At 29.6% G+C, this 24,662-nt stretch overlaps 1 protein-coding gene across 3 annotated transcripts in view; it reads right to left on the reverse strand.

Annotated features, from left to right (window-relative positions):
- The window catches only part of Vps13B (vacuolar protein sorting 13B), a 79,364-nt gene that overhangs the window by 29,344 nt on the left and 25,358 nt on the right, over window positions 1–24,662 (reverse strand). For all 3 annotated transcript variants that reach the window (XM_014438439.3, XM_014438438.3, XM_014438437.3), the window contains exons 23-45: window positions 24,138–24,315; window positions 23,591–23,807; window positions 23,329–23,491; window positions 21,569–21,862; window positions 20,127–20,274; window positions 19,818–20,020; window positions 18,687–18,858; window positions 18,518–18,596; window positions 17,094–17,268; window positions 14,951–15,133; window positions 14,608–14,792; window positions 14,270–14,379; window positions 13,951–14,143; window positions 10,839–10,966; window positions 9,636–9,829; window positions 8,948–9,133; window positions 7,082–7,304; window positions 5,184–5,442; window positions 4,034–4,150; window positions 3,409–3,538; window positions 2,202–2,310; window positions 1,895–2,017; window positions 771–853 (exon numbers count right to left, since the gene is read on the reverse strand). In XM_014438439.3, the coding sequence (XP_014293925.1) occupies window positions 771–853; window positions 1,895–2,017; window positions 2,202–2,310; window positions 3,409–3,538; window positions 4,034–4,150; window positions 5,184–5,442; window positions 7,082–7,304; window positions 8,948–9,133; window positions 9,636–9,829; window positions 10,839–10,966; window positions 13,951–14,143; window positions 14,270–14,379; window positions 14,608–14,792; window positions 14,951–15,133; window positions 17,094–17,268; window positions 18,518–18,596; window positions 18,687–18,858; window positions 19,818–20,020; window positions 20,127–20,274; window positions 21,569–21,862; window positions 23,329–23,491; window positions 23,591–23,807; window positions 24,138–24,315 (3,852 nt within the window). The remainder of the gene's footprint in view (window positions 1–770; window positions 854–1,894; window positions 2,018–2,201; window positions 2,311–3,408; window positions 3,539–4,033; window positions 4,151–5,183; window positions 5,443–7,081; window positions 7,305–8,947; window positions 9,134–9,635; window positions 9,830–10,838; window positions 10,967–13,950; window positions 14,144–14,269; window positions 14,380–14,607; window positions 14,793–14,950; window positions 15,134–17,093; window positions 17,269–18,517; window positions 18,597–18,686; window positions 18,859–19,817; window positions 20,021–20,126; window positions 20,275–21,568; window positions 21,863–23,328; window positions 23,492–23,590; window positions 23,808–24,137; window positions 24,316–24,662) is intronic.

Consider the following 24,662-nt stretch of genomic DNA (forward strand, 5'->3'; position numbering starts at 1 on the left):
ATTGCTCGAAAATCCATTAGGTTATTGTTAACGCCATATTTTATAATTAATTTGTGTTTTATTGTAAATAGTATTTAATTAGCATTAGTGTTTATTTAATTACATTTATTTTTATTTATATTATTTTAATTGGATTTAGCCATTTGAGAAGAAAAATGTGTATTTATATTTGTGTTGTTATAATTAAGTAATAGAGATAGTTGCTAAGGGTTGATAACCGTTGTTAAGAGGTTGCCAAGCAACAGGCCAACCATCTTCCTATGTATTATTTGTGGACATTTTTAGTGTTTTTAGTCCTACACTACTGTTACAAGTAGAAATATTTTCCCCAGACCTATTGGAGTAGATCATCCTTTCTTCAGCAATGTCTTTTCTCATCTCTGACCCAACGGATTCACCACCACAGTAAATAGTCGTCATCCAGTACATTATTTTATATATAAATATTAATTTTGTAAATAAGTTTCTTTTGTTTTCATAGTTTGTTTGCCTAGTTTTGTTCTGTTTAAGGTTTTTTTATTTTATTTTAATTCACTTTTTGTTTATTTTAGTTTAAGTTTTTTTTTTCAAATGTTTAGATTAACCAAATAAATGTTTATATCCAAACCAGCTTGTTTTTGTTCTTTTAAAGCTTTCCAAAAAAAAAAAGACCTAGTCAATTTAAGGTGGCTTTAACAGTTATAATCATTACTTATCATTACTACATTTTTAGAGAAGTCGATGCAACAGTAAATGGAAGTAATAATTTTATCTAATAAATAAATGCTTACTAATATTCTTTTATGATTGGCATCTTCCTCCTTCATAACTTGACACCACAGACTTAGGAATTGATCTTTCTCTTGCAGAGGAACTATAAAAAATAAAATCAATGTTAAGTAAGATTTTTATGTTTTAAATATTATAAGTTAAAAATGATGAATGATATAATGGTAATTTGAAATAATATTTTTTTGTGAGAAATCAGGTTATACAAAAAAAAAATTAAATTAAAATAAACAAGTTATTTTTTGTTTTTAATATTGTTAAAAAACTTTTCAAATAAGCCTAGAGTGCCAAAAGGTAATCTTATTGTTCCTATAATGTACTAACCACATATTTAAAAATACACTTAGCTTGGATTTTTTCCCTCATTTTTGTTTGAAAAACAGATAAAAAGTGATTTTGCTGGGCAGTAGAGTGACATTCAAGACATTACACACATTTCAACTGAGAAAAAATGGTGAGTGCAAAAGAAAAAAACCTGAGACCCACCCACAAAAGGATCTTTTCTAAAACCAATTCAATTCACTTACAAATTTTCAATCTTCTAGTTCTATTTCAATAAGCATATTAAGTGAGGAGGTGTGAAAAACCATGAGAAATAAAGGGTAGGGATGACCTGAAACCTTCAAAAGACACTTCTCTAGTATTACTCAATTTATGTACAAATTTTCTACCCTCTTACACAATTTGAGGAGACTGCAGAGATATATGAAACCTTAAAAACCTTTAGAAACAAAAAAATAAAAAACATTCGAATAAACTCAAATTTAGATTGAAATTAATAAGGTATCTAAGGTATTATTCTATCCGGAAATGATCCATATACACCAAAATCATCAGCTCATTAGAATCAAAAGGGACTGCTGGAAGTGCACAAAATAGAGGGAAAATGTTTTATACATAGTTTAACAAGTAAAAGGATTAAAAATCCCATTCCACCTCAAATTAAGCCCTTCCTATACATATCGTACATCATTGAAATCCACAAAACCGCCTTCTATGGATTACAAAACAGATAAAACTTACATCCACCTTCCTCTGTTGATTTTCAGTACAGAGTATGTTTGTTGTTTTGTGAGAAAAGAAAAATAGGTTTTTAAATAAATAATGGAATATTTAAACATATTACCTTTAACAAGCCATGCGTTCGAGTTGTGAAGAGGAATCAAGCCAGACCAACCATGATCAAGAGCTAGGCGAAGGCTATAATTCGACTCTTTATGCAATATAACACTGGCACATCTTTCTCCACCTGCATATTATTAAGCCATAAAGTTTTAATGTAAAAATATAATCATCAATATCAATAATCATTAAATGAAGAGATTTGATGTGTGTTTGTTGAAAATAGGACACAAGCATTCGACCTCGCTACTTTGCTTCCCAAAATCTATATTTTATATTTTATTATACTACATGATATGACATTAACATACCTGAGAGTTGAATAATTCGCTGTCTTTCTGAAATTGAAGTAGCCACTACCCGCACATTGACATCCTTTTCAAGTAAGTTCTTCACTAACAACTCTCCACCAAAAGTTACCTATTAAATATTAAAAGAATATTGATTTAAAATATTTAAAATACAAAATTATATAGACATTAAATACAAAAGAGATACACTGTGAAGAAACACATCCTATTTCAAATATCTAAACCTTAATTAGCCTCAGTGTAGAAGTTGAAGAGGTGAGCATAAATAAAGGGAACATCGTTATTATAAACTGAATTACTACTGTATAAAGTGTTCTGTCTTACTACTGTAATATTGAAAATCCTGAAACTTATCTTGATATTAAATTACCTTTGTATGAACTAGATGCATTTGTAATCCTGGATTCTCATTTTTTTATTTCAACTGCAATTTCACTGAAATAAATGACTTTTGAAATCTTTAAGACTATACTTAACTCCTTCCAGATATCCTATTTTCTATGAGGTTTTTTACCATCCAATCCAATAAATGCCAAATACCATCATTTGTCCCAGCTCCAAATTGACCTTAGGGTCATTTGAACTACTATAATGAAAATCTATACCAACAATATTCTTGGTATGTTTAATCGAATTCTAATAAGGATATATTTACATATGATCCTTCCTCAATGTTATTTCTCAGAAAGCTACATCTATTCATAATCCTTGTGATACTTTATCAATACATTACTTTATACCATTTATTGAAGTCCATGAGAGTTCCAGGTCATGAAATTGTCATCAAATTTTGCACTTTCTTCATGTAGGTTTAAGATGTATTATGTTCTGAATACTACACACACCTTTTTGGAGATTTTAAGCAAAAAGATATAAAGACGTTGGGACCCCAGACAGGAGTTGCTCCAGAGTAATTGTCAAATTACTCTTGTTATAATAAAATTATTGTTAAGAGAAAATTTTAATTTTTTTAACACAATATTATTGATGAAAAATGATGCTGATGTTTTATGTAAATTAAAATTAAATTTTAAGAAAAATGAACTACTGCCTGAAACCAGCCTGTTTACTTATTTAACAGACAACCACTTTTGGTTAATTAAAGATACAGTTCATTTTAGGTATATTTATCCAACTAAATAATTTATTAACGTTTTAACAGGATTGCTTTAAGAGAGTGCTATAATTAGATATGTTAAAAAATCACCTGAGTAACTACAGGAGAAAGATTTTTAATGGTGATTAACGCTGTCATCTTTCTGCCACCATTATCTGTTACTTCGAGAGGATAAACTCCTTCTTTGCCAATGTAGACTCCTTCACTCCAAACTCGATTACTAGAACACGAAACATATTCAATTTACTATGACCAATTTATTAATCTGCATATTACAATATTATTTTCATTGACATAATCAGCCGGGAGTCAACCCTGTGGTGATTGTGACATAACCGGCTAAGAGTCAACCCTGTGGCTTTGGGAGCCCTAAGGCACACCCATCCTCTTTAAATTAGGTCTCTTAATTGTGAAAAAAAATAACGCTCTTAATTGTGAGTGTTATCTTGAACAAATCACCTCCTTCCACAATGTTGTTTAAGAAAAAGTAGTTCCTTCCTAAGTACCCAACCGCTCATCCTTCAAAGCTTGTAGTAGTACAGTTTTTTTTCAACATAATTGATATATTCTTAAGTTTTTAATTTCTATTTTCTACTGATAGTAAATGAAGATCTGACTCCCTCAGAAAAAAAATAATAACCATCAGGATTTTACAGTTTGTGAAAATATCCAAAATTAAAAATGCAATAACATTATGAAGTAAAATAATACTCACTCTAAACGATTCACGGAAAACTGTAATTCCATCTTCTTGGTTGCATTCTTCCAAGAATAAAAGTAACAGTTTAAACTATCCAGAAAAATCTCTTCATTAGTGTCAGATTGCCTAAAACTAAAGGTAAAACATTAAAATAAAAACAATAAATTCTCTGTTACTAATAAGTTTTTATATTCATTGTTCCATCATTGATATTTACTTATTGAAACTAAGCCTAAAAATAGAGAACAAAATCATAAATTTTGTTTTGATTGGGATCATTTTCTAAATTTCAATATTTGCAATTGATTAAATAATTATATTGACACCATTATTACACTAAAATATCTGCCAAGTACATGGATCTTTTTTTGAACCCCACCCTTTTTTTTTCTTCATAAAATTGCTTTTTCTGTAAATAATTATCTCTATTTCAAGTTTACGAATTTGAAAATAAAATCTATGGAATGAGCCATTGTTGAAATAAAAGTGTATCCAGAAAATCAGTTTTTCAAATTAGTAAGCAAAAGTAGTTGATGAAATTTAATAAAATTTATACTACAACATGTCTAAAACAATGTCAACGATTGGATTAAAAAATTGATTTGTATCGACTGAACACTGGCTTTACGTTCACAGAATTGATGATATGTGACACCATTAATATTCCTAGAACTAAGCTCAGCATTCTTCACAGATCCTCATTCTCCAGTATAAATGCTAATAATGATTTTCATCTTGGACAGCCCATTATTTTTATCCAGCTTATATTAATTTTTACAACATTCTTTTCATCATATTATAGCCCATTCGTAGTTTACATCATAATACTTCATGTCAACTTGTACTTATAAACGTATTTACAATATTCTAAGTTTTTGTATCTTGTTTTTATTAATTTAGCTCTGCAAAGTGCAGTAAAACGCTAGTAAATAATTAATAGTTTATACTTTTCGAATGCCACCCGGACCATCTTCATTCATTCATGAATTTTTAACAAGTACAAAGTTAATTTACCAAAACATGTTAATTTTAAATGGTTAAAAGTAGTCAGATTTAATTAACTATATTATAAATGGAATGGATGATAGAAAAATATATTGTGAACTTTTGACTAGTTTTCCATTAATAAATATTAAAACTATTTATTATTTAAAACAATAGGTACCTCAGAGTAAATGCTGTGTCATTGCAGATTATAAATGGCTGCATAGGATCTCCTGAAATAGCAGCATAAACAACATGGGAAACTGGAGGTGCAAGGAAAACTGATGCTATTCCTCCCATCATTCCAACATTAAGGCCATCATCATTTAATGTACATGAAACTTTCATTGGTAGCGAATGTATGATGGGAATATCTTTCATGATTCGCGGATTCAAAATTTCCATCTTCAATCGTCCTTCAAATTCTATTTCAAGTTCACCTAAAAATAATTATTGATAATTACAAAACAGTTGTTCTAACCTACTTGAAAAAAGATGACCAACCTAGTCTAACTATGTTGTAGGATCAAGTTTTTCACTTCGTGGGATTGCTACGAAATGAAAAAAGTCCACTTCCCAGGCCGGATTCTAATCGGCGAGATTTGAAGTTTGAGATGATATGGGTCATATATGCTGGGATGCTGGATGAGCAATTGTAAAGATTTTCAAATCCTTCTCTAATTTATTCTGCATTTAAAGACCCACAGAAATTCAATTTGAGCAAAAGATCAAAAAGTGCATAATACCTCAGAACAATTAAAGCACTTTGTTATTATTATTTCCCCTACTAAGTACTTAGTCTTTCAGCAACATGGGCTTATATTTTTTTTTAGTAAAAAACAATAAAATTAATTTTTATTCAAGCCCATATCAAGCTAGTCTGTCACCGTCTTAAAGTTTGTCTAGAACTGTACAGGCTTAAACTAAATCTATTGCCAGTATCACTAACTCATAACAACTCACCTTAAATTTTGATCCCAATACAAGGTAGTGATGGAAAAAAATGATGACAATGAAGAATTGTTAGAAATTCCTTCCCACCAATAGCATTTTGTAACACGTTTTTAATTTCAATAAAATTCCATTAATTTGAATAATTTTTATTCAAAAATTTAATTTTTTTAAAACCAAGATAATTTTTAAAAGAATATTAGAGCATTAATTCCGGTAAATATCCAAAATATTTATGTTTTTAATTTTAAAAAATGCAATATGGAAAGAATAACATTTTTTGTAGAAATTATTTATTTTATACATATATGAGTACAGTATATTACATAAACTGTTGTTTTTCGTCTTCTATGCCTCAAAAATAAATCCATCTCGAGCCCCAAAAATAAATATGTCATGGCCAATAGTCTAGGTATGCCTATGTTCTAAAATTCAATATCTGAGAAAAATAATAAGTTGTAAGAAATAGAAAAATTGTCTGAGGATTAACTAAAAAAACTTGATTAAGGCAAGTGCAATACTGTTCTAGGGCTGTAAATATAACATAAAACCATTTTACCCGAAATCTCCGATCCCCACCAATTACTTGCTAAGATGAAAAATACCCAAAAATTGGGTAAAAAAAAAACCTTATTAGCAGTGCCCATATTTCACAAAAAGCAAATTTTGACATCTTGTGCCTTATTATGTCCCACATGATCTATGACCACTGTTGTCATATGAGATGAGACTTACGACCGATAAGAGTTAATAAAACCAATGACCAATGATCTACAAAAGATAAGTGCACACAAAAGGATTGTTAACAAGTTGTACAAAAATATAACCTAAATCAGGGATGCCCAACCTAAGGATGCATGCCACATTGGGGTTTTTATGTGGCCAGCCAGTGGTTTTTCAATCGTTTATTCTAAATTTTCTATTAAAAAAAAATAATCAAGTATTCTTTCTGCGATGAAAGGGTTATTTAGTCTTGTTTTATGGCATATATCTGATAAAGGTAAAATTACTATCTTACAGAAATAATTATTGAGAAGGTAGCAGGGTATAGGGGAGAAGCAGTATAGTTGCGACATATGTTATAGAAAGATTGAGCACCCCTGATCTAAATCATGATAAATTACTTACCACTGCTCCATGAATGATAGCCTAAGCGCAAACAGTTAACAGCAACAGTAGCAAAAGGATAATCAGAAGGGTTCACAATAGGTCTGAACTGATTCAATGTCTGTAATTTGTTTGGTTTGGCCCAAAGACAAACTGAGAGACAATCAATACTGGCTGAAATTTGTAGAACAGGTACCAGTTTTCGAGAGAATATTGAGTCCACCCTAAGACAGCCTCCTAAAACCTGAAATAAATATATTAAAGATTAATTGTCCAAAATAAAATGTACAATATCCAACATCTGAAGACATAGTACCATCAAATAATTGTAATTTGATGTTTTTAATTTAAGACAATGGTCATCATTTTTAGATATGATACATATTCATTACGAAATGTCTTTATGTCTGGTTCCATAAAATAAAATGTCAGTTTGAAAAAAATGGTTCCGGTGGTCAAGAAAGATAGAAAAATAGCAAGGCTGATTCTAGAAAGGAGAATTGGATCTCCTTTATGTACTCAGCCCTAAAATGTGGAGCGAAACGTAGGTTTTTGTACCTTTCTTGACTGCCTCCCAAACCATCTTCCAACAATCATCACATACAACCTACTAAAAATCTTCTAAAATGTCAGCTTAAATTCATTTATATATTTAATCCATCTCTTTTATTATCTTAGTATTGAAAAACAAAAATTTTTCACATCTTTCATACAATATTTCTGTTATTATACAATATACCTATTATCGTAGGCCAGCCAGGGAATTATGTTTCTTTTAAGAAACTTAAGTTCAACAGAGGTATGTAATAAATTTAACCTTAAACTTAAAATGGCTGAAGTATACCATAATCTGGCTAATTTAGACGGCATTGAGTGAAAGAATGGTTTATAAGTAAAATGGAAAAAAAAAAAAGACTAGAATCATTTTCTTCCAAAAGGAATATTACTTCAGAAAAGATGGTCTGAAAAAAACTTGAAATTAAAGATATGACTGAATTACAGAAAGACTTCTGAAAATTAATTTCAGGGACTAAAAATAACTATTTATTTAAATTTCAAAAGGGTTTCAATTACAAATTAATTTTTATTTCTGTAAAATAGAAATTTTATTGAAATTTGTATATTTAAAATTTTATAGAACAGTTTTTATACATAAATAAAACTTTTCATCACTAATCAAAGAGTTGTTTTTTTTTGAAAGAGCAATTTTCTATTAAAAAAACAAAACAATGGATTTGGAAGCTCAACTTTAAGCACTTCAGACGCGTCAAATTAACATTCAGAAACATGAATTAATACAGTATTATATGCTAATGTCCATTAAATAAAATGAATATCACTCCTACTTGATCAATCAGTATTCAAAAAATGTTAAAGCACTTCCCAACTTGCAAGACCACATCGGAGGTTTATTCTCCTATATGTTCGCCAGGAGAGGAAGGAACACAATAATCCTAGCTGCAAATAGTTTATGTATACATTTCAGACCATTCTTGAGCACAAACTGCATGAAAATTCCGCTTCAAATGGTAATGTGATACTGGACAAAATAAATATACTGGGAGTAAAGCAACAAGAAACATCATGTCCGATAGATTAATTATCAACAAAATTTGATGAAAAAGCTGGTTGAAGATCCAACAGAAACAGATAACTTTGAATTTTTTATGCATATGTTTTCTGTTAATTTTATTAATTATTGTTTATTAATATAATTTGTTTTTTTAATGTTCTTATATTGTACAACTTGATTTGTATTTAATTAAGCAAGATGTTGGTCTAGATGTCCCATTAGAGTTCCCATTAGAAAGATTCCAGTAACACAAACTAAGCAAACAATATTGTTGAATATTTTACTAGTAAAATTTTTTTAATTAAAAAATTAACCTTAGACTGTATAGGTAAGTCATCACAATTGAGTATCACTCTCCAAACACATGCTGTTCGTTTCTGACTAGGTAATTCCACCTTCGATGTCTGGCTTTCTGACAGCTTCCCCTTTGCCCATTTACACCAACCTTGAAGTGGATCAAGGTACTCTAAACTTAGTTCCACTGTATCATGGACAGCTTTCTGCAACCAATCAATAATAACTTTAACTTCGAATCAAAAATAGTACATATAAATAGGCATTTACCTATCATTAAAACTGAATAAGATAAAATATGAAGGAGATGGTCGGGGGAGGAGGAGGAGGGATGCGGTCAAAAGGAACACAAAATAGTTGTTAACTATTTATTTGCCGACATTTCACCCAAACGAGTCGTTCGCTGTCTTTTAAACACGACAACCCTGATAAAGCCCTGCAAAGTGAGCCAAACGTCAGCAAATAATTATTTGTTAACTATTTTCAATTCCTTCTGACCGAACCCCGGGCCATCTCCTTCATATTTTGAAAAATATGTTCAATCATTTATATAAATAATAAAATAAGATAAACCATTTAAAAAAAAATAAAATAAACATTTTTCCTTCAGGAATAAACATATTAAATCATATTTAAAACTTATAAATACAATCATTTAAATTAAAGTTTAAAAAAATCAATAAATAAATATAAGAAACTTGTAATTACAGTGAATGGTACAGGTAAAACGGTGAGAGATGAAATAGCCCGAGGGTGTGGATAAGACCAAGCCATAACTGCAGGTGATGGAAATGTTACTTGATAAGGTAGTGGTAACTCAATTCCACTTGTAAACTGAAAAGCACCAGTCTGCAAATCATCTTTATAGATTTCCTCATCTTCATCTTTATGAGCAGGTTTTTCTATAAAAACAATAAAATATCAGTTGATTGTATACACAGATTCATGGACACACGCAGGTGACAACAATTGTCATCATGATAAAAAAAACAGGTATTTAAAGTTTATTTGGCTAAATATCACATTTTTAACATTATATAATGCTTATTTAAATTGATATTTACTTAAAAAATATTTATTTGAATTTTATATTAATTTACTTATCATCATGAAAATGAAACATCCATCAATTAAAAAAAAAATTTTTTTATTAATTTAATTACAATGCACTATAATTAATTATAATAATTCATCCTCAAGACTATCATCTAATGTTAATATGTAAGAAACCTCGAGGAAAAGGAATTGTCTGTTGGTATTAAAAATAATTTTTCATACATGGAACAAGTTTTAACTATAAGATATCTATAATATAAATATATATGATGTCTATATTACTTCTACTGTCTAGGATAAAAAGATAAACAACAATCGAGAACAGTAATTTTGGAAGAAGAAGAAATGATAATTTTGGAATTACAAAAAAATAACCCAATTTGTGAGGAAAAAGAAGGAATTCAATATAGGATTAATCAAAAATTTTCAAGCTTAGAATACAAAAAAGAAAAATATGAATAGTAGCCAAAGACAAGCCACTAAACCTCCTCACAACCACTAGAAAAGGTTGGTAATCTGTAAGACAGCCTGTTTTTCTATACTAGTAGGAATACATGAAAGCATTAAAACTTCATTTATTTAACTTTTATAGATCCCAAATTTCTGGACAGTTTTCAACTTTATAATAAAAAAATTGAAAATCATTGCCAGGTTTAGTAATTTGGGAATGTTTATGAGGCCTATTTCCTATTTTTTGATAAATTGTTTTTTAATCACTAATACATATCAAAACATTACAAATGGTTATATAGTCTATCAAAATCCTTATTATAATTTAAATTTGATACTCAATCTCCATAAAAATAGTAATCAGAATAATAATTACAGAAATTAGAATAATAATTACAAAATTACCTTTTGTTTTCAATTTTGTTTTATCATTTGTTCCCAAGTAAGGTTTGATGTCATCAAGAATTTCTTGAATGGCTTCAATTTGAGAGGGATGAATCTCTATGGCTAAGATATCAGAACAAATTGAAGCTCTGAAACAATGATAAATCTTCACTATTCTTTATAATAGCAATCGATTTTAAGTTAATTACAGTCATATATAATATTATTTATATTGAAAGAAACTACAAAAGCTTTTTTGACTACTCTTTATGCATGGGACTTGGTACAGAAAGAGCAACCAGGTACCAATTGATTGGCTTAGTAGAATGAGGCAGTGCAGGTTTGGTCATGTCAAGAAGACAAATAGTACATTAACTAAGCTTAGTACAAAAACTAAGCTCGGCCTATCGAAGATTTCCCACTTTTATTATCCTTACAATGTCTACATACCTATAAAGACCTATTAATTCAGGATTTGTACATATTATCCAGGTTCCTTTAGCTTACAGTGGGCCATAGATTCTCCTTAGAAGTCATTTTTCAAATTTCAGGAAGAGTCTCATTCGCACCAGATAATCCCCAACATTCAAAGGCGTATGTAAGAACATGGTTTTATTAGGATCTTATACCTGCACTTTATCAGTTTGAATGATTGCCTGCTCCTTAAATGGTCTTAAAGCCCAAAATAACATTTATTTGCCGACATAATTTGGCTTATATCTCATTATTTAAGTTTACCTACGAACCAAGATAATTTAACTCATTCACCTTTCCAAACAAGTAATGTTTGGAAAAAACATTAAATGGCTCGTACCATCCAATTAGTAGCCTAGATACATATATTTTGTTTTTTGCTCATTCACTACACTTCCAGGCCCACTTCGCCACAATTTTTCAAATCAGTGGAGGTGCTTCCAGCAATGTTTGTCATCAGCAAAGGCTAGAATAACAATATATTCGTTGAATATTACTCCCCAACTCTTTATTCTTGATCTTCTTACTGCCTTAGTCAAACTGTTCAAATTGAACAAAAGACCTGAAATGCATATACCTAAGCTCTTAGTGGGTTTTAAAGCTATCAGCCATGTCACCCTGAATACAAGGGTGTACATTACACTTTCTTTGTCATAGTCCAAGATGTACCAACTTTCCATTTGAAGAAGATCCGGGTACAACTCACTCCTTTTTTATGCTATCATAAGCCTTTCAAAATTCTATAGGTGTGGACATTATAATCCCTGCATCTTTCTTCTCTCTTTCTTATAAATGATCTGGGAGAATACTTAACAAGCACAATGCAAGAGGTATACATTGACATTTATGATAATGTGGTACATTTCCCTTCTTCTTAAATGGTGCTTCTTTGTTCCATTCTACAGGTATTTCTTCTGTCTACCACATGTCCATTATAATATTATAAAGGAATTTGAAAATGTCTTCTCCTCCCTACTTGAACAAATCTACAGGGAGTCCATCTAGCCTCAGTGCTTTATTATTTTTAAGGTAGTCAACTATTTTGTGGACATTATCATTTAAAGGGGTTCCCAATCTCATAGGATATCTATTTCATGTTTCTCTTCTTCCAGTAGATCATTTAGGAGGGTACTAAATTTTCATAATACAGATAAATTTATTTTTTAATGAGAACAATAACAACTTTAATGCTTAGCTATGTTAACCATATTATACAGTATAAACTGGTTAAAACTCAGTTTTAGCCAGGATGCCCAGCTAAACTTTCTGATGAAGACATGAAACTCGGGTTGAAACGTCAACATGAATAAGTAAATTTTTTGTTTATTTATGTTTTTTTTCTGAACGCACCCCTCCCAGCCTGACCATCTTCTCCAAATAATGAAAATTAATATGGTTAACATAGCCAAGTATTAAAGTTGTTATTGTTCTCAATAAAAATAAATTTATCTGCATTATGAAAATTTAGTACGCTCCCCTAAATGATCTACTGGAAGAAGAGAAACATGAAATTGTGATATCAAATGAGAATGGGAAGCCATTTAAATGATAATGTCCACAAAATAATTTAGCACCTAAAAAATAATAAAGCACTGGGACTAAATGAACTCTCTGTACATTTATTCAAGCATGGACAAGACACATTCGTATTCCTCTATAATATTAGTAGTAGACAGAGGAAATGCCTGTAGAATGGAACAAAGAAGCACCATTTCAGAAGAAGGGAGATGTACTACATTATCATAACTGTCAAGGTATGCCTCTTGCATTGTGCTTTTTAAGTATTCTCCCAGATTATTTATAAGAAAGAAAGAAAAAAGATGCAGGGATTACAACGTCCACACCCATAATCTGTTTATAGAATTTTTAAAGGCTTATGATACTATAAAAAGGAGTGAGTTGTACCAGGGTCTTCTTCAAATGGAAAGTTTGTGCATCTCATAAGGGCTAGATAAAGAAAGCATAATGTACAGCAAGTATTCAAGGTGATAAGGCTAATAGCTGTAAAACCCACTAAGAGCTTTGGTATTTTTTCTGACCGCACTACTCCCCCCTCCACCATCTTCTCCAATTATTAATCTACAGTCAACTATCTACAGCTCATTAATTTTTATTATGATTGTAGCCTAAAAAGTAATGCAAACATGTTTGCTTATCGCAAATAGAATGACCTAAAGCAGTGTGCTAGCTAGATGGCAGGTAAAAGAACCATTTTCTCTTTAAATGCATACACAGGTTTAAGCTCAGTGAAGTCATCCATTTTTAAAGAAACACCCAGACGATAAGCATCGCAAACTTGCCAAGGATTTGATTTTAAGACAACTCTAATGTTGAGAATGTTGTGTTAGCAGTAGCATAGCACCAATAATCCTCCAATATTTACACTCATACTTGACAGCAAAGGCTCAACAAAACTTGTAGTTTGAACTGCTTCTATATACAATGAAAAAGCTTCTTAGGAGAAATCTGTTAGCCTTAATGGTGACTATGTTGATAAATAAATATCTCATTTAGAACCTGAATAAGTGTATTGTAATGTACTTTTTGTTTCATCTTGGTAGTTATTTTAATTTTATTCAACAAGCATTATTTTTAAGCCTGCCCTTGAAACATATTAACAAATTATTCTAATAATATTAAGACTTATACTATCAATTACCTAAAGAGGTGTTGCAACAACCAATTTTCTAAGGTAAGAAAAGCGCAGCACTCCATTGACCATGGTGTCAGTATTAGGCGGCCTCTAACAGATGCAGCTACTCCTTTTAAATTTAGCTTAAAACTTATTTGTGTATTAGGGAATGTCACACTTCCTTCAAGTTCACTGATACTTACGACAGCACTTCTCTGACCTACATTATAGGGGTTATTATATATTTTTAGCTAAAGTTCTATGTTGAAACAATACATATTTAGTGCAAATTAAAAATGTAAATTTATTAAGTACACCACTTTTATAAACAAAAAGCACCAAATACCTGATTCTTTAGGATAGTATTCCACTGCAAGTTGCTTTGTTGTAATATTGAAGGAAGAGATTGACTGCATCCAGTGATGGCCTCCATAACTTCCTTTGATAGAAACAAAGCTGAAAATAAATAAATAACCATTCCATTTTTGTAAAAATTGGAAAATTTTCCATTGATACCGCTGAAGACTTAATTAAATAAGATATTACTAACAAATGGAACCTAATAAATCTTGTATCTTTGAAGAGAAGTTAAGCTGTTAGTTGTTCAATTTACATTGTAAAAATATGATTTTTAATTTTTAAGAAACTCTCATAAGCAGATCATATTTCAAAACATTTAAATACCTTGCAGCAGAAGTGAAATTAGAAGATGAACTATTGGGTAGCGTATTGATGGGTTGTATATTTATTGAAGAACAAAGGGACCTCTCTGGTGAGGTCTGAGGAAAAATTGCCTGCAACGATTTAAGGAACTGTAAACTGGAAAGTTTTAAAGACAGTTTTAGAGGCCTCCCCATCTCAATTTCTACCTAAAACACAAAACAAATTTCGATAAATATAAATAAAGCTCATCATTAAACTTTTTTATAACAATAAAGGAATTTTTTAACATATTCAAGATAGATTAAAAGTTGCCAAAGTAAAGAATAACAAAAGCTATAATAATGAACCATTATGGATAGATTACCGAAGGAAGTTTCATTCCAACTGTAGAAGATTTGAAGTTTGCAAGAGCGGGTGGAATACCTTTATATGGATCAGGATCACCTTCCTTGCTTTGAAGAAAATTAAATGTAAAATCATCTTTCTCGATGGAAACGGTCCTAAAATCATCTATGCCATGCCTTACATCAAGATCAAAAATAGAGGCCTGAAAAATAAGGAAATTAAAATAGAGTTTTAAATTTGTAAGGAATGGTTCTATAGTTTTTCTTTTATTATCCTTGTGAGACAATATATAATAGAGATTCAATTTTTTGTTTTTACTTATAAATAATACAATTTGTAAATATATTGTAGTGATATTTCACACCCACAGTAAAATATTCACACATAAATAATACATGAATATTGGTAAAAGAAAAAATAAATAAATTAAAAAAAAGACATGATATAAAATATGATTATAATAAAAGGAAAATATTGTTGTTTTAGTGCATCGAAAATAAGGTGTAGAGGTAAAACTTAAAAGGAGTATAACTTGTATTATAATTGTAAGTTAATGATTTTTTACAATTTATAAACAATTTCTATAATTAGCCACTATTTTAGTAGCCAAGGGAGTTGAGGCATCTACCTTAGCAACCTCCAGGCACCAGTTTGAATCCACCCTGGAGAACTTTTATTTCGTGGCAGTTCCATGGAATGAAAACTTGACCTCTTTACCATGATAGAATGGATTGGTTATATGTAGATAACCTCCCTCCCCCCTACAGTGTATTACAGAATAATACAATTCAAAAATATAAAATTCTCAAAGTTATTGGAACAATGGCCAGTAAAAACATTGATATTTGTTTGAGCATATATAAGCTTATTAAAACTTAGAAGTATAAGTAACGAAGTAACTGAAGCTTGTTAAAACTCAAATAATATCTTAATTAGGAATAAAAAATTATATCTAACTCATGACAAAACTTAAAAAAGACTTATAATTATGAACTAGGTGGTTAGCTGCATGAGGTATTGGCTATAGATAGTCAAAGGAAATTAGAGATCTTCAGCTCTTTCATTTACTGATATATGAAATATATGTAATAAGTGAAAATATTGCAATTCCGGATATCAACGGAAATACACCTTTAGAGGTCCCCCGAGTCCAAATAGCCAAGTCTCACAAAATGGTCTATGCATTATCAGCCTAGCTCAAAAATGAAAAGTCGTACAAAACTGAAATTACATATTTAAGGGGGTATATGCCTGGGGTGTGAGCAGCTTTTTCAATAAAATCGACTTAAAGGAAGCACAAATTTATAGAATCGATTGTTTATATTTTTTCGATTTTCTTTAAAATGACTAACAATTTTTATTAAATTTGGCTTTTAAATGTAAAATTAAATGGTCTCTAATACCAACTAGGTTTTACCCTCATTGAAATTGTCTCACAGGGTTTAAATGATGTATTTTTAAAAATCTTTTAAAATACTGTTGATTTTGTTCATTTAAAAAAACAAACAGTTCTAGCAATAATAAACAATGGATAAATAAAAAATATCAAAGAATTTTATGAATAACTAAAAAGGAAAAATAAAGGTATCCAATTCGAACGAGAAAAGCTAAGACCGTCTGATCTTGTCCAATTGTATTATATTTCGCTATCTTTAACTATTGTATTCTTAGGAGCAACAAAATTTATATTTATTATTTCTATCTTAAGAAACTCTAAAATAAAAGTTTTTAAAGCAATAGAAAAATAAAAACTTTTGTGTTTATAATTTTCGCTTCCCCAGTCTTAAGATCACAAAAATAGTAATAATTCAACTTAGGGTATAATGTAGGGTGGCAAGAGGAAGTGGTGTGATGCGTTCACTACACCAGATTTTTATTTATAGTTTTAATTATATTGTTTATTTTTTCCTAATATGACCACAGTCAAACTTTGGAACATGGAACATGAAGGACAAAGGTAATGAATAAATTATTAAAATGAACAAATTCTTAAAACTTTAGTTATTAAATATGGAGAGCAAATTCTAATTTCAAAATCCAAACTATAGACTCAAAAACTATGCAATTGGGAGATAACCTAAAGACAAACCTACACAGAATCATCAGAAAATCATTTGATTATAATTTATTTATATTTTAATAATATCAGTTTAAAAACAAACCTTATAAGTTGTTGTATCTCCCTGTTTTTCCAATGAAATGTAAGGCTGAACTATTGAAACATATAAGAGCGGTAAGAACAAAGAACTACCATCTTCAGTTGAAAAAAGCTTTAGTGTTATCCCTTTCCCGGTGATTAGTACATCTGAAGGAACAACCTGTGTTCTCTGTCGTATCCTAGAATAACAAAAATAGTAACAATATTGATTTAATTAAAAAAAGGAAGAAATATAATTAACAGTCTAAAATAAGACATCAAAAAAGTAAGCTCTGGAGAACGTTCCTCATATCATAACATATATAATATCATATCAATCATAATATCTTACATTGCATCAGCATTTCATGAGAATATTAAACATTTACTAAATATATAATAAAGTTACACAGACTATTTTTTTTTTCATATTTTTGTAAATTGCAATCTATGCTTATGAATGGAGACCAGATTTTCATGCAATTGCTTCTTTTGTTCCTCAGCTTCAAATTCCACCAAACCTCAACATAAATTCAAATCATGGAAAATATATTCAAATAACACTAATTTTATTTTGCACAAAATCATGTGTTTTGAAGTTTTACCACAAGTTTGCATGTTTTGAGTTTTTTCTGCATGAAATTGGACATTTAAATCTTCTTGGGCTAAATTTTAATTTATGTAGCATAGAATTTAATGCGTGAACTAAGTTCCTCATATTATACACATACAGATGTATCTATGCCAATATTTATTAATTTTATTATTTTTTCCTTCTTTAATGTATTGTTTAAAATCGACAGATTCAACGTTAAACAAGGCTTTGATTAACATATGGAGAGTCAAATTTGATCAAAACAAATTAACAAGTAAACACAAGTGATGAATATTTTGGGAATAATTAACTATTTTAGGAATAATTATCTATGTTTCGGGTAACTATGAAAAAGTTTCTGGAATAAGCTACTAGTACAGAATGTTCAGAGATATTGTTTTTAGTTTGAATTTCCACTCCGCCTTAACCCTTCATTCTTCTGCCTGGCTTTGTTGTGGTTAGTAGGAATTTCAATATTTTTTTTTATATTATCATATAATATTATCCATGTACATTATTTTAAATAAAGATCAATTTGGTCTGATACATATGAATTATCTATAATGAAATGTAAATAGCTGACCATAGATTGATATGAAGATGGGTGTGGGTGTGGTCAGTAAAAATACACAAATAAATGAAATTTATTTATTTGTGCAAAATAAAAGTTATTTAGTTTTCTTTAATCTTTTTTTAGTTTTTTGGTTAATGATATAGTCATATGTAAATTAAAAACAACAATTAAAAACTAAGCAGAAGAACATACATGCTATGTGAAATTTTAGGGGAAATCTTGCTTCCTTGTAACTATGACAAAATTGATTTATTAAAAAAATTACTTTAAAAATACTAACCCCCTGGTATTAATTGAAGTAGATGTAGATACGCTTATATGTGATGGAGGCAAAGCAGGTTTTTTTATTTCAACAATATCTACAAAATTGAGAAAAAACATATAGTTAGAAAACATATTCAAAAATATAAATAATTATACTAAAATTAGATAACTGTATTTAGTCTTACTTTTAAAAGACGATAAATTTATTGATCCGTCAGCAGATTCAATTCCACTGTCCAAATCAAAACTTGTTTCTGCTGTTTCAGGTATAACACAAGCTAACTCAGAGAGAAGGCAAAAACAAAGTTTCAACTGGTCGGTGCTCAATCTTATTTCTGCTTCAGAAATCATGTTGCCCTACAAAATTCAAAGCATCTAAAATACTTTAAGAATTAAGAGCAAAAAAAAAGATAAATATTAAAACAGATAACTGACTTGACTGTGATTTATGGGCTAAAAGTTGGTCAAAATATTTATAAAAATAGTATTTTTTTTTTTTTTCAGGAAAAATAAAGTAGTTAAAGTTGGTAAAGAGAAATAAAATAACTTAGAAAAATAAGAATTGTTTGAATCTATTCACTGTCTACACTTGTTTTTTTTTTTCAGTTTCCCTAGTACCCAACTTCAGTATTTCCCAAACTTTTGATAGCTGTGTACCCCAGAGTAAAGTAAAAAATAAATCCCATGTACTTTAATGAAAATAAAAATATATTTGTTTTTCTTTTATATTTAGTTATTAAACAATGAGGGGAAAAAAACTATAGTAAAAGCATAATGAATGTTAAGAAAAATTTGATGTAGATGCACAAACCCATTTTGAAAAGCTTTAGTTTTAACAACTAGAAAGTGTAAAATATTTTGATAAAACAATTAATAACAGTAAGCTGTTAATCTGACAACAAAATTCATTTCAGTAATTTTTATTCCAAGAAGTTTGAGATCCTTTAGGTTATAACAGGGATTCAATTTCTTCCATTTTATTAGTTTTAGCTTCGGAAAACATCCTTAGAAGATATTTTTTTAACAATGAAAATTAGAGTCACTTTAATTTTTCAAAAAGAAAAGTTGAAATGATTGGTAGGAAAATCTTAATTATATGTGACATAAAGTTTTTTTTTTGCAAACTAAATATAATCCTTTATTGAAAAAAAATTATGGCAGATAACTCTCTTTACACTATCAGTAATACTATTAGAATTATCACAAATTTGACTCATGACTCATCATGCCTCCTCTAGATTACTTACAGCAACACACTATTTCCATCCAATGTTTTATAAAATAGGTTCAAATTATTTCTGCACATTTATCCTTACTTCAAAATACAGCCCTGAAACGAGGACCCCTGCTGTGAGAATCGGTGGTGCAAGAATGAAAGAAATGCCAAGTTTATTGAGAATCGAAACCATATGCTCTCCTTCTTCGGTTTGAGGTGCTCCGACAGTATTCCATGTGACAGCTGGATTCTCATCTGTGTCAGAATTACCACAAACAAGTGGTTCAAGATCTTTCCATTTACCTAGAAATGTCACATAGTCAGACTACAAAAAGTTATTTATTTATGGCATTTTTTTTTTTTTAACGAAGTAGATTATAAGAACAAAAATTTCTACTTTAAAAAATACCTGTATTAATTTGAATGGATAGATCTAACTGATACTGTCGATCCTCATTTTTCGATCCAGGCACAGTTGTCATCCTACTTAGGCCTGACCGTAAAATTTTTCGAGATACTGGATTTACTGCTTCGGATCGGACAGTAATATCATCAATCTATAATAATAACAATAACAATTATAAAAATCGCTGAATAAATCAAAATGGTAAGTTAACAATGCCAGTCAAAAATCAGTTTCATTTACCCTAATCAACCGTTATTGCAAGTATGATAACCTGCATTTAGAATATTTTTAACTATGAAAGATTAAAAAGTTAGCATATAGCTTCATATTTCAACTTATTAGTTTTAACCACTTGATATTTATTTTTAAAACAGAATGAAGGGAGTATGCTATTGTTACATATATTATTTTCAATAAGAATAGTAATTAAAAAATCAAGAGATCTGCAACTATAAGTAAATAGCTCCATTTTTGGCTGCTTGTTTTACATTTACCAATATTTGGGAAACTTTATCTTACAGCATCTACAGAGACCAGTTTAATCCCAAATTCTAAAAAAATTGATCTAGTCTATAAATGAATACATTAATATTTGTCAAGAATTGGTCCTTCAGGGTAAAAACCCCAAACAAGTTCAAAAACAGCTGACATTTTGCACTTTTTTTTTTCAGCTTTTACCCATTTAGACATAAAGAAGCTATTTTTTGACAAATATTATTGACTACACTTATAAACTATAAATAAACTGATATTTTATAATTTGAGATCAAACTGATTTGTGCAGATCAAATAGTCTTTGAGATGTATTTTCTCAAATATTGAAAGAAAATAGCTGAAAATGGAGATATCTACTTTGCTATATGTGGTATAGGCCGGGAATGCTTAGAACAAAGGGATCATTGAGCTCAGTTTTTAGTTTAAGTTTAGAGATGAAAGAGACAGCATGAAATGGATCTCCTGCCACCTGCCTTTTGTATATTAATTCAGTTTGATATTGAACTGGACTGGATTGCCTTTTAATTGTAACTGTATATTATTTTTTATTTTTGTAAACCTATTAGCATATTGAATAAAGTAAGCTTAATATTTTCGTTCTTTAAATTGGTATTTTTTTTTACTCCCCTCAACCAGCACAATTGGCTTTGGAAAAGAAATATATAGAATTTTTGTTTCTAACAATAATAATTTTGTGATTTCATTATATTTAATTAAAATAGAAAATCATAGCAAGGTATTGCTGCAGAAATTGTTTGTCTTCAATTCGGGTTAAAAAAACACAAGTGCTTCAACTAATTCTTGATTTCAAAGAAACATTACCTTTTTTTTTAACAATCGTGTTTTTTTAATTTTCCAAAATAACAATGAACCTTAATCAAATTCTTCAAAATAAGTATCATTCAAGTTTTCAGTAAACATTACACTAATAAAACAATATCTTCTCTTACCTGTATAGCAATTGTATCAGGCTTGGACGATGGTTGATTTGATGAACACAAAAATATTCTGACTTGTTGCAAATCAAAATACACCAGTGGTAGATCAGCAGTCGTGAACTGAGTGAGAGGTGGCCCTGGAGGAGAGCTGGGCTGGGACAGAGGTTCCGATTGGGCCAATATTGGTTCGATGATCGACATGAACCTCATCAAAACCAAAGGGGAAATGACAAAATCTAGCGGTTCAAGCTTTATCACAATTTCCACAACATTTCTATCTTCAGGACCTTGGCCTGCAGATAGTTCCTAAAAACATGTAGAGAGTAATAAATATCACATTTGATTAAAACTCAAATTAAAATAAAAACTAATGACAAATGCTTCATAATTTATAGCAAAGTAACTCTTTCAGAAATTCCCTGACTTTTCCTCATTTTTTTTCCGAATTTTCCCCAACCATTTTCGAATCTACAATATTTGTAGCCTCATTAGGCATCCATTAATTAGTAATGATTATATTTTTTCAATATCATTTCAGCTTATTAAATGGAATTATCATATAATAGTAAAGCTAAACTTTAAATTTTAAATAGAATTTATAAACTCATTTATATTTAGAAAACAGCTCCAACTGGTTACACAATAGTGTATTATTTCTGTAATAATTGACATACATGTGCAAGTTTGTAACACTTTAAATTTTGAACTAACAAAAATGATTTTTTAAGGCTTTGGTATAACGATTACATAATCATACAATGAAGGCTGAGAAAATCTAGGCCAATAAAACCTCTGGTCAGCTACCATTTAGAAACAAAATGGCAGATAATTTTGTTGTGATTTGACAATGATGCTGACATAACCTGTGAGTTCAGTACCAAATTTCAAAATAGTCTTGCAGAAAAGCCGGGAGCAGCAGATGATAGAGTTTCTTAATTCTTGATCGATCACAAAGGTTCCTTTGGTATTGAAACTAATAAATCAAAATAGGCATAATCTGCAGTTTTAAGAAAAAAAAAAGTACATAAAAGAACAGAAATAGATTAGCCCTCCAAGATTAGAAATCGGTCAACAACCTTTCGTAAAAGCTATGAAAAAAGTACATTTTGGGATATTTAATTTTAATTGTCATAAGAACTTGTTTCAAGACTTATATGATGACTTTTTCTTGTACTTATCTTCAATGAAAATTTCAATAAAAATAATAATAATTTTTTATGGAAATCATGAATATCCATATCCAAACACATTAAATGGAATTTGGTCCGGGTATGGTCCAATATTTATTTTAAATTCTCACTCTCAAAAACGGCATATAAAATGTCATAGAACAATTATTTATAGTTCTATTGTTCACTAGGAGTTGCTCCACAACCCTATTGTCATGGGGTATATGAGAGCTTAGAGATAGTACCATTTGAAATTCAGGATTTTTCTTGCATCAACTGCAAAGGAGAGGGGAAGTGGTTTATTTATATTTTATTATATTATTTATATACATATTATTTAGGCTAATGGTATTTTTTGACCTAAGGTCTTTCATGACCATGGAACATTTCCCTCTTCCCCTGGGTGAAGCTAGAAAAGTCCCTATTTTAAAAGGCAGTTTTTGAGGCATTAAATCAAACCTTACTCATATTTTATGAATGAACTATTGTCCCTATTAAAGTACAGAGTAACTCTTTTGAACGAATATTTTGGATATTTATTTATGTACTTCTAGAAAATAAATATGTAATAAATTCAAGACATCTGAAATCCAGAAATTATACCTTATAAGAAATTTTTGATGAAGAAGCAATCCTCTTATGAACATTGGCGGCTGTAGCACGAGTAATGGTGAGGGAAAGAAATTCTGAGTTGTTTCCACTTGACTCATGGGCTCGCATCATGATACCTCCAAAACAACCCACTCTCCAACCATTATTAGGATCACTGCACGGATAACAGAATAGAAAAACAAATAGAATTTATTATTAAAGAGAAATAACAGAAAAGTGCCTAATTTATAAATATACAATCAGAAATACAAACCTAACATAATGCTTAATGGTAGAAGAGCCAATTTTCATTTTTAGTTTTTCATGAACCAAGTCAATATCTATTGATGAAATAATGTCTTCTAATTCTAGAGACAACTTCATCGACTCTGTTGATGTTGGCAAAGGCTTTGCATACAGAGAGATCGTCAACTTGGTTAAAGTCCACTGTAGCCAACAAGAAAATTTGATTCCACCTTTTTTGTCATCTTCTAGATGGCAAAAAAAAAAACAAGTATTACCTTCATGAAAATAGAATAGAATAAAATTATAATAAAGAAATATATTCTGGTGTTATTTGTATAGTATATATTTAAACATAATTATATATTAACTTAAAGTAAGACAAATAGGTTCTTCTAAAGACTCTGATTAGAAATACTTAACTCTCAATTTTATTTTGGCAGAACAAAATGTTCCAATATTTCTTCAAAATGGTTAAAAATAAAACTAATTTAATATATATCAATTTTTTAGTAAGCAATGAGAAATGTCAATTAATCTAATTAGCACATACTAGGAAAAAAATTAACTAAACTTACCAGGAGGAGAAGTATTGGATAGTTGAGTAAGAGAATTATCTAAGTTGGTCATCGACTCCTCACTGCCAGTCATTTTTATTTCTTGATTAATCAGAGGTTCACCCATATTTCTTGTACCCATTGATATAATATTTAATGTTTTAGTAAAACTAACACAGAAGTCTGCCAAACAGCTCATCTGAAAAATTATAATCATTAATGATACATTTTATTTTAGTTCCTCTAGAGAGGAACATAAATGTGTGTCAAGAAACACTGTAGATTTGTCAAAAATTTTAACACCTAGTTTATCAAGGTATGTATGTAGTTTTATGTATAATCAAAACTGACTTTATCTAATAACCTCAAGATAATCAATAGAATAAAATAAATTTGTCATTCAAGTTCATTGAAAGAAATAGTCTGTTGATATTAAGATGTCAGCGACTAGGGTCAGTGTAAAGAATATATACATAATAAACATATATATAGGATATAGCGTATATAAATGATAAGCAAATATATAGGATATAGGGTGAATACATA

Source organism: Halyomorpha halys, unplaced genomic scaffold (genome assembly GCF_000696795.3).
Source record: "Halyomorpha halys isolate HHAL.00 unplaced genomic scaffold, Hhal_1.1 Scaffold58.1, whole genome shotgun sequence".
NCBI lineage: Eukaryota > Metazoa > Arthropoda > Insecta > Hemiptera > Pentatomidae > Halyomorpha > Halyomorpha halys.